General features: G+C 39.9%; 1 protein-coding gene across 2 annotated transcripts in view; it reads left to right on the top strand.

Moving 5' to 3' along the window:
* The window catches only part of ttc3 (tetratricopeptide repeat domain 3), a 47,645-nt gene that overhangs the window by 219 nt on the left and 35,860 nt on the right, over positions 1–11,566 (top strand). For both annotated transcript variants that reach the window (XM_080013664.1, XM_080013663.1), the window contains exons 2-7: positions 1,263–1,335; positions 1,615–1,657; positions 4,815–4,974; positions 5,824–5,902; positions 10,708–10,761; positions 10,968–11,100. In XM_080013664.1, coding sequence (XP_079869790.1) covers positions 1,270–1,335; positions 1,615–1,657; positions 4,815–4,974; positions 5,824–5,902; positions 10,708–10,761; positions 10,968–11,100 — 535 coding nt within the window. In that variant the 5' untranslated portion in view covers positions 1,263–1,269. The remainder of the gene's footprint in view (positions 1–1,262; positions 1,336–1,614; positions 1,658–4,814; positions 4,975–5,823; positions 5,903–10,707; positions 10,762–10,967; positions 11,101–11,566) is intronic.

Here is an 11,566-nt window from a genome sequence, read left to right as displayed (position 1 = left end):
GCACGTCCGCCTGCCGCGTGAAACAAACGCCCGCTCCCTCGCGCCCCTTGAGGAAAGTTCGCTCCGCCGTGAAAAGTCCAAAACACCGAACTCGACGCGACCCGGCTGTTGCGGAGCGAACGTGTCACCGGCTCAATATCATTCGGAATCTACCCCGCATGTTGAAATACACCCGCGTAAATTGGTGGTTCATTAAAACAACGTCAGAAAGCCGCTCACCTTGGTGCGCCGTGAATTATTTTCCAAATGCCACCGATTAAAAAAAAAAAGATACAATAATAATAATAATAATAATAATAATAAAGAACGGAATTGAGTGCTTGTGTTGCAAGATAGAAATTTCAAGGCTGAACTAATTCTAACGAGTCAACGCTAGTCAGGATAAAATATAATCGGCTTTCAAATTGAAATACCTTGGAAAAAAAAAAACAACAACCAAAAACGTAGGTGTGTAGAACAACATTCAGTGATTTACTCCAATAACAGCTAATCCCGAGTCAATTTCCGGAAGGCTCCCAATAATTCAGTCAATTTCCTGAAAATGAGTCAAATACTTCACGATGCTTATGATGCATTCTGGTGATGATGTTCAGACGATGATTACTTCATTCAGGTGCTCCTCACTTAACGACCTACCTGTTGAACGACCGTTCGGACTAAAGACCAACTCTCCGACCAGGCTGTTGTGCGCGGCGTCAAACAGCTCATCGCGCATCACCCTTTAAATACGATATACACTATATATACTATATACACTGTATATACTATATACACTGTATATCATCACCGTTCTCGGTCTGTCTCGTTCCCGCAGTCTGTCAGTATTCACTACACTAGTGTTCGCAATCGCCACGCCCCCCCGACTGTGAAATAACACAGGTCCTGCTTATCGACCAATTTAAGATCATGATACAAGAGGTTTATTTGTCTAATTCGCTTAACGACCTGGTTGTGTGAACGGAGCCCCGTCGTTAAGTGAAGAGTATTCATGATCGTACGATGCTAATAAAGGACGCACTTATTTCTTGAAACCAAGCAATATCACAATTTCTTTCTTTTTGCAACTTTGCAACCCATGCTTCTTTATGTTGAAAAAAACCCCGATATTTTCGAGTGATATTGGATTTTTGTCCTGTCCTATGTCATTGTTAGAACGTTCAACAGAATCTAGCTCATGCCAATGCTTATTTCTGCTTGAAAAGGAAGTAAGGAACGACACTAAACTTGCATTTAATTGATGCGCTCTCTGACTTGTGTTACAGACTCATTATGTCGGATTCTGACTCTGATTCAGACCTTATTGACTGTGAAGACCTTCGACGTCAGTGGCGTTTTGTAAGTTTTGAACCAAATGTATTTCTATAAGAAAGAACAAATATTAGTTGATATGGAGTAGCACAATGCCAACTAGTAACTTGTTGTACTGTGTACATATGTTATTATCTCATTTTAATGTGTATCTCTTTGTTGACGGCACTGTTTATGCTGCTGTAATGCCTGAATGATTATACCGTGATTATTTCTTTACAGTAAATTCCTTGTATGTTACCTCTTCTGGCAAACAGTCTTTTTTTTAACTTATTTTATGGTTTTTACTCCAAAATTTTCTCCCAGATAAATGGTCATGATGGCCAATTCCTGACAGTACACCCGACAGGTAAGACCAAATCTTCTATCCTTTTACGAGTCAAGAAGTTTTTAGGAAAATGTTGAAATAGTTGAGCCAGTGAAGTCAACGATCCACCAGAGCAGTGTCCATGCTCCAATAAGATGCTCTTTTATGATCTTTTGTGCATCGACACTTTTTTATTTATTACCTTATTTTACTTTTTTAGAACTGCAATGGACAAGCAATAGAGAGCAATGTCTGTTTGTCCTCTGGAGTCCCTGCTGAATAAGAGAAGCATTGTGATTTTAGAGTGGTCTGATATTTATCGAAATATAATCAACTTAACACACTCCAGAGTCCAAAGTGGTTGATATATTAATATGAAGAAAAATCGCAGCTACATTGATATGCCATCAATAGTTCGGTCAGTATCATTATGCAGCTTTTAGATAGATCTAAAATACACAATACATAAAGAGTATGTTTTTGTGCTTTGTGTTGCCGCCAGAAATGTTGCCGTAGCACACACTAGAATATTTTGACAAGCTTTTTTGTCAATACAAAAGTTGTTCAAGATCTTGGGTATATAATGACGTCAAAATTGTTGATCAAATCTGATGTCTAAATAGGTAAAAACAAGGTTTTATCACAACTGCTCACAACTTTATTTCAGTTGACCCACGGTGTGAGAGGAGTCATGGTCTGCATGCAAACACACACACACACACACACACACACACACACACACGCACACAGTGCAAATTAATTGGAAACATACCTTTGCCGAGGAAGACTGCCTGGCTGTTGTGTGGAAACTTGCAGCGGGGGTGTGTTTGTCACTGTAACCATAAGTGAAACTTAAAGGTTGCAAGGAAATGAGGTATTGGCAGGCTAGGGCTAAGTGACTATTTTTTTACCTGCGATCGTGTGGCCGCCATTGTCGAACTCAGAGGGTTAATGTATGATACAAGAATTGAGGTGTACTCGTATTTACCTGCAAATTCACAATTCAGCCACTGATCAAATCCACTAACTGTGACATGGATCTAGTCCCAGCTAGGCTCATAAAGCAGTCTTTTGGTTGTGTGGAAACTTGCAGCGGGGGTGTGTTTGTCACTGTAACCATAAGTGAAACTTAAAGGTTGCAAGGAAATGAGGTATTGGCAGGCTAGGGCTAAGTGACAATTTTTTTACCTGCGATCGTGTGGTTGCCATTGTCGAACTCAGAGGGTTAATGTATGATTCAAGAATTGAGGTGTACTCGTATTTACCTGCAAATTCACAATTCAGCCACTGATCAAATCCACTAACTGTGACATGGATCTAGTCCCAGCTAGGCTCTTTTGAGGATATTGGCCCTTCTTTTCTATTCACAGCTTCCTAGTCACAGGTACTTTTCCACCCTGTTTCAAAGCAGCTACAGTTCAGCCACTTCTAAAGAAGCTTGGTCTTGACCCCCCCTACACCAAACAACTTTGTTTTGGCTGCTGAGGCTTGCCTTTTTTACTGCTTTGAAGCGATACTATTATCGTATTTGATTTCGTTTTTTTTCCTTGAACTAAAAGGTATTGGCAATGTTTCTTGCTTCACACAGACAGTGGCGCTAGAATCAGATCTGCACTTCATAAATTTGCTTCACAGTGCTTTTTATACTGTTTTTACACTAAAATGATGCTTTTATACTGTTTTTACACCAAAATTATTGAGTATACCCATGTTATTTGTTTTTTTTAAACGTGGGTAAACCCGCAAAAAATGGGTGGTTGGCACCTTTCTCATTGCCAGGAGATGTATGCCATTCTGGTGTGTCATGTTCAACATCACAAACACACTGGAACTGTAGAAGCAGCATGGAGTATCCATGCCCGCATCGGTTCAGAGACCGACTTGGGGCGATGTTGGAGCCCGGCCGGGAGCGTGCGGGTTCTCCGCTGTGGTCCCCATGGAGCGATCCCCATACATCCCTCACACTCATCTCATGGTCCCCCATGCAGGGGGGAAAAGTAATTAACTTCTGATTTTGTTTTTGGATTCTAAATTGGGTATACGCCTGTCTGTGTATCTACCCGGGTGTTGTGTTTCCATCAGAGCCAATTGGAGCTGGGCCAATAAATCCCTGTGAATATTGCTAGATAATTTGTCCCGGGACTGAAACCCGGGTGTAATCTTTTTCCACTAATGACAAATTCAGAATGTTAGCGGGTGTTACCAGATTTTTGGTGCAATGGGAAAGGAGTATTACAGTTTTAACCAGTGGTGGGGGGGGAAAGGTACGGGGAAGCCACACTTGAGTAAAAGTAGAGAGATCATACTCAAACACTACTCTGGTAAAAGTGAAAGTCACTCATAAGACTACTACTTGGATAAAAGTGTGTGTGTGTGTGTGTGTGTGTGTGTGTGTGTGTGTGTGTGTGTGTGTGTGTGTGTGTGTGTGTGTGTGTGTGTGTGTGTGTGTGTGTGTGTGTGTGTGTGTGTGTGTGTGTGTGTGTGTGTTCTGCTTTGAGAGTATTAACAAGAATATTGCTTTCATAATTTTGAAATTATGAAACCCTCATGTATAGATTCAGGTAACCAAAACAATTTGGACAGATCACTACTTTCAAATTGGCCACTACAGTGGTACTTTGACTTACAGGTTTAATTTGTTCCGTGTGTGTGTGTGCGCCAGGTGTCTCAGCCATCCCCAATCCACGGACAAAAAACCCCAACTTGCTTCAACTTTAAAAAAGTAGTCCAATTCTGTGGGAGAACCGCAGACGTGGCAACTCTGAACACGGGCTGAGTGGGGAGAGTGTTTGTTTACACTTAGCTTGCTGCTGGATATGACCCTTGATTTCTAACATGAACCTGGTGATAACTGGCTTCACTAACATCATTGACCAGTTTTCCTCTGATTTTATTTTGTAGCGAGCAACGGCACTGTTCAGGGGAAATGTGTATTTCTTCTGGCTAATTGTAGCTTAATGAAAGTTGACAGAAATATAACTCAAGCAAAGGACAAATAGTCCCAAAATATACCCATGTATACCTATGTATACCTTTGTAACTTTACACCACTGGATTTAAGTCACAAAATATATTGTGTCAATATAATTTGTCAGTCTCTGATTTTAAAAACTAGCCAATATTAACATTGCTTGAGCTGTGTGTTTTTTTTTTTTTTTTTTTTTTTTTTTTTTTTTTTTCTGTGTTTTCTTTTCTACAGAGGCCATTTACAACAGCTGGAACGATATTACTGCTGGTATCAAAAAGACATATGGTCAATTGATGAAAGTATGTACTTTCTGGCTGCCTATTCTTCTGCAACGCCAACGAGCAGACGGCACGACACGTTGGGCTATGCAAGTGGGCTTCATAGACTCAAAGTAAGCATTCTTTTTTTGCGAAAAAACAAATACGGAAATGGCATTTGCAATATGTACTTTAGCGATGTTCTGATACCATTTTTTCCTTCCCGATACCTGAACTTGGGAATGGACCGATATGAGTACCGATCCAATCCCAATGCATTAAAAATATAAATATATATGTTATTAATTTTTAGCAGCTGTATACTACTACCCCTGTATGGATGTGCTATGATTGTTGTCACTGTTGTATGGCCTGGATCAGGTTAAATCCTTTGTAAAACATAAACAAATACATGCAGAGAATTAATGCTATATAACAGTATATAGAGTGATATATAACAGTGTAAGTATACACACATGTCAGTCATAACTGAAAACACAAATAAATCTTGGAATAAATGACAATTCATTTAAAAACTGTTAAAGTGCAGTCACAATTTAGTAAAATGAAAGACATTTCAAATTTTAAGTAGTACAATAACAGTATAAAACAGTTGTGCCGCAGCAGTCTACTGTCTCCATTATTGAACCTAAAAAATATGGGTATCGATGAGTCAAATCTATTTTCTTAACTTCTCCAATATTGTTTACAGTAGTAATGTTGGAGTTTATTAATACTACTGTCTTTAATAATTAAGCCCTGAAGCCCATTTGAAACTGGGTCTCGGTAACCCAACTCTAATCATTACGTGATATCGGGTCGGTATATAGACTCGCATACTCGTCTATACCCGATCCAGCATTTTAGGCTGTATCTGAGCATTTCTGATACTGATACTGGTATCGGTATCGGAACAACTCTAATGTACTACAAATGTATGTTCAGTATTTGAATGGGAAATTAATTGTATTTGTCTTTTGTAGTGATGCCGACTTGAGTTTAAAGCAAGTGCAAAAGATAGAAGTACTTGAGGCTATTCTTGAAGCACTGGAAAAAGGATGTGTAAGTATTTCCAGAGTATACAAAATCAACATGTTTTGATACAAAAGTTCTGTTGTTGGATGTGATGAAGAAAATTGAAGGCATAAAGCCCTGTTCCCATTACTGCGCAAGTATGTTCAATGGATTGTTACAATCCGTAAGTATTAAAACCCTAGTGTGCTGATCTTGTCAGGTGTAACCCATGACATTAAGTCAATCTCTGCGAATTACAAGAGTAAAAACACCCCTTCTGCGTAGGGTTGCCGCGGTTTACGGTGTTCGGGCATAGACCGATTACATTTCCTGACGGCATTTGTTTTAATTTTTGTTATAGAAATAAAACCCATTTAGTTATTTTGTACATATCAGTGCCAACGTTCCTCAAATGAGGAAAAAAAATGATGTGTAAAATACTAAGTGTGTTACAGTGGGGGAAATAATTATTTGATCCCTCACTGATTTTTTTTTTTAAGTTTGCCCACTGACAAAGAAATGAATGGTCTATAATTTTAGTGGTCATTTTTGGTAGGTTTATTATAACAGTGAGAACAGAATATCAAAAGGAAAATCACATTAAATAAAAGATATAAATTATTTTGCATTTCATTGAGTGAAAGAAGTATTTGATCCCCAATCAAAACATGACTTAGTACTTGGTGGAGAAACCCTTGTTGGCAAGTACAGAGGTCAGACATTTCTTGTAGTTGATTACCAGGTTTGCACACATCTCAGGAGGAATTTTGGACCACTCCTCTTTGCAGATCCTCTCCAAATCTTGAGGCTGTTGCTTGGCAACGAAGCTTCAGCTCCCTCCGCAGATTTTCTATAGGATTAAGGTCCGGAGACTGGCCAGGCCACTCCATGACCTTAATGTGCTTGTTCTTGAGCCCCTCCTTTGTTGCCTTGGCTGTATGTTTTGGGTCATTGTCATGCTTGAAGACCCATCCACGACCCATTTTAGTGTCCTGGCTGAGAGAAGGAGGTTGTCACCCAGGATTTCACGGTACATGGCCCCATCCATCTTTCCCTCGATGCGGTGAAGTCGACCTGTCCCCTTAGCAGAGAAACACCCCCAAAGCATAATGCTTCCACCTCCATGCTTGACGGTGCGGCTGGTGTTCTTGGTCAGAATTCCTCTTCCTCCAAACATGGCGAGTCGCATTGATACCAAAGAGCTCGATTTTGGTCTCAACTGACCACATCACCTTCTCCCAAGCATTCTCTGAATCATTCAGGTGTTCATTGGCAAACTTCAGACGGGCCTGTACATGTCCCTTCTTGAGCAGGGGGACCTTACGGGCGCTGCAGGATTTTAATCCATTACGGCGTAGTGCGTTACCAATGGTTTTCTTGGTGACTGTGGTCCCAGCTGCCTTGAGGTCATTAACAGGCTCCCCCTGTGTAGTTCTGGGCTGATCCCTCACCTTTCTCATGATCATTGATAACCCACGAGGTGAGATCTTGCGTGGAGCCCCAGACCGAGAGAGATTGACGGTCATTTTGTGTTTCATCCATTTTCGAATAATCGCGCCAGTAGTTGTCTCCTTCTCACCCAGCTTCTTGCCAATGGTCTTGTAGCCCATTCCGGCCTTGTGCAGGTCTACAATCTTGTCCCTGATGTCCCTAGACAGCTCTTTAGTCTTGCCCATGATGGAGAGATTGGAGTCTGATTGATTGATTCTGTGGACAGGTGTCTTTTATACAGGTAACAAGTTGAGATTAGGAGTACTTTCTTAAAGCGAGAGGACTAATCTGTGGGAGCCAGAATTCTTTATGGTTGGTCGGGGATCAAATACTTATTTCACTCAATGAAATGCAAAATAATTTATCTTTTCTTTAATGTGATTCTCTGGATTTTTTTTTTTATATTATGTCTCCTACTGTTATAATAAACCTACCAAAAATTACCACTAAAATGATAGACCGTTAATTTCTTTGTCAGTGGGCAAACTTACAAAATCAGTGAGGGATCAAATAATTATTTCCCCCACTGTATCAATACTTAGTCAGATGCTACAGAAGAGAACTTGAATGTCTCCTTGTGAGCACACAGCAGACTTGCAGCACAGTCTGCTTATTACGGGAGGAGATGAGGCTATAGGAGAGCTTCGATCAGGTATAGATCGGGACCTGTCTCCCTCCCTCTATGGCATCCCCACTTCTGAATGTTAAAGACCCTATCCAGCCATATTCCAAACTGTTAAAAAAAAAAAAAATCATACCCTCTGGTAAATGGCTTAACTTCTCATGAAAAGTGAATGACCAGAATGACCTTGTTTTTGTTGGACATTTGGAGTAAGATGTCAGGAATGGAATAATGTCTCATATCCATACTTCCTCAGAATGGAAGTAAGATTTGTAGATCTCACAGCAACAACATTCAGCATTGATAGTTTGGGAAAACACTGTAATGCTGTCCACTACTGGGCTCAGGTCAGAGAACAAGACAGACAGGAAGCAAGATCTACAGTAGATACAGACGTGGACAAATTTGTTGGTACCCTTCAACGAAAAAAGAAGAACCCACAATTTTCTCTGAAATAACTTGAAACTCACAAAAGTAATTGGCATCCATCATTGTTTATTCCATATTTAGTAGAAATCAGACTTTGGTTTGGATTTTTGATTCAACTGAATATTTTACATAATACAACAAATGAAAATGGCATGGACAAAAATGATTGGACCCTTAACCTAATATTTTGTTGCACAACCTTTAGAGGCAATCACTGCAATCAAATCATTTCTGTAGCTCTCAATCAGATTCCTGCAGCTGTCAACAGGTTGTTTGGCCCACTTTTCCTGAGCAAACTGCTCCAGCTGTTTCGTGTTTGAAGGGTGCCTTCTCCAGACTGCATGTTTCAGCTCTTTCCATAGATGTTCGATTGGATTCAGATCAGGGCCCATAGAAGGCCACTTCAGAATAGTCCAATGCTTTGTTCTTATCCATTCTTGGGTGCTTTTAGCTGTGTGTTTTGGGTCATTATCCTGTTGGAGGACCCATGACCTTCGACTGAGACAGAGCTTTCTGACACTGGGCAGTACGTTTCCAGAATGCCTTGAAAGTCTTGAGATTTCATTGTGCCCTGCACAGATTCAAGGCACCCCATGGCAGACGCAGCACAGCAGCCCCAAAACATAACAGAGCCTCTTCCATGTTTCACAGTAGGTCTGGTGTGCCTTTATTTGAAAGCTTCATTTTTTCGTCTGTGAACATAGAGCTGATGTGACTTGCCAAAAAGCTCCAGTTTTGACTCATCTGTCCAAAGGACATTTTCCCAGAAGCATTGTGGCTTGTCAATATGAATTTTAGCAAATTCCAGTCTGGCTTTATATGTTTTCCTTTCAAAAGTGGAGTCCTCCTGGGTCTTCTTCCATGGAGCCCACTGTCACTCAAAAAGTGATGGTGTGATCAGATACTGATGTACTTTGACCTTGGAGTTCAGCTTGTACATCTTTGGAAGTTGTCTTTGGCTCTTTTTCTTCCATTTGCACTATCCTTCTGTTCAATCTGGGGTCGATTTTCCTCTTGTGTCCGTGTCCAGGGAGTTTGGCTACAGTCCCATGGACCTTAAACTTCTTAATAATATTTGCGACTGTCGTCACAGGAACAACAAGCTGCTTGGAGATGGTCTTATAGCCTTTAGTTTAAACATGCTTGTCGAAAATGTTCTTTCTGATCTCCTCAGACAGCTCTCCTTTGCTTGCTTTGGTCCATGTTCAGTGTGCTGCACATGATACCAAACAGCAGAGTGACTTTTTTTCTCCATTTTAATAGGCTGAATGACTCATTATAAGATTGAAGACATGTGTGATACTAATTTAGGAAAACAGTTTGTTTGAAATATCACTATGATCAAATTATTTCTAATCTTTTCTAAGGGGTACCCACAAATCTGTCTAGGCCATTTTAGAATTGAATTGATCTCTTGAGCAAAAATGTATCTCTTTTCACAGTTTCTTTGCTTTACTCTCTGACATACCGAAGACATGCAGGTTGTAGAAGAAATTCTCCTGCATGATCAGTGAGGTGAATCTGCCTGCGATAAGAAAACAAAACTGAGAATATTAAAGATATTTATTCTGCAGAATAAAGAGACAGATCCTTCAGTACTGCTCCAAAACAGTGTTCTGATCAGTCTGACCCTCTTTCTGACGAAGACGGTTTTATACCATATAGGGGTTGTGGCCATTTGTCAGAAGTTATTTACAAGACTGTGCCCCACATTTGTCTCCCCGGTGTTACCCTCAAACAGTGAATTCACAGGTAATTCTAAACCTTTGGTGGCAGACACAGATTACAATCCCTTACAATGCTCTTCCAAGCTCTGCTGGGGTTATTCTTTATCCCCATACGAAGTAAACAGGACGAAATGTGATCTGGTTCTTCAGTATTAGAATTGACATTGTAAAGAGAAAGAACAGTCTCTTTACATAAACTCTGGGGGTTGGCTCCCGGAAACACAGAGGCAATGTTTAAAAAAAATTAAAAAAAATAAAATGCCTAAACAGGAAGAGGCTATTGTCCTCATTCAAATAGTTGATCATATGCATTTTTCTCTCACAAGGTATACATGAAAAAATAGATTTTAATTTCATCACTTTTCAGGAGGAATGAAGCATTGTTTCAATGAACTGTAAGGGTACCAACAAATTTGTCCACGTCTGTACAATAATACACCTACAATTATAAAGTCCTCAATTTATACACTTAACCGCCCCCTTGAGGATCAATACATTGTTCCCATATCTTGAGTCTATTTTGCATTCCATGAATTGCACACTGTGATCTAAAATGCTCACAAGCTGCTTTTTCCCGTTTTTAGTTGAACTTGGACCAAACAAAGCAACTGATCTTGATAAGCAATAAATTCAATATGGTAAGTTATGGTAATGAGATCATATCAATGAAAACAAAGCAGTTCTAATTCTGACAATGAAAATCTTAATCTCTTTTGTGTGAGTAAAATTGCATGCACACATGCATGTACATACATGTATTTGTTTGTTTTGAGTTGCGTTTAAACTCACATTGTTCAAAAACCCTTTCTTGAGGTATTTATTAACTGTAACTGTGTGCCACCAGCATGTTTCAGAGGCGCTTGGTGATGCTCTTCTGTGGCTTGAGCGAACGGGAGATCTGACAATCTGCCAGCGAGTCCTGCATCTCGGCCACAGACAAGTCTGCTACCTAGCACTGCAGCACATCTTTGCGGATTGTGAGGATTGAGATTTCTTGATTCTACAGACTATTCTGATCTCTCTTCCCCCATCCAAAGGAAAACATTTTGAAATTCTATTTTCCCCTTTGAACAATTCAATTGACTGACTGATTTTTGTCTACAAAGAAACATATAAAATAGTTGTGTAATTATAACCTGATATTGTTTTGGCCATTAAGCCGTAGTTGTTGTTTATACTTTTTATATATTTTTTGCCTGTGGAAAATAAAGTGTTCCCAACAGTAATAACAATTAAAAATAATTATTAAGACCTTATTAAAATGTTGCTTCCTATCATTAATAATGAAAGTTCCCTCCTGGATGACTGCTAGTACAGTAATCGCCATGGATATTATGCCTCGCACTTTGTTTAGGTCGAGCCGTAATGTCACCTGTGTCCACCTTCGGTATATAATGATACATCTGCATAAGTCCGACCTCTAGTAATCTTCTCGCCCCAAGA

The sequence above is a fragment of the Zeus faber genome (genome assembly GCF_960531495.2).
Source record: "Zeus faber genome assembly, chromosome: 14".
NCBI lineage: Eukaryota > Metazoa > Chordata > Actinopteri > Zeiformes > Zeidae > Zeus > Zeus faber.
The sequence above is the reverse complement of the archived record's forward strand: the minus strand, read 5'-3'. Positions and strand labels throughout refer to the sequence as shown.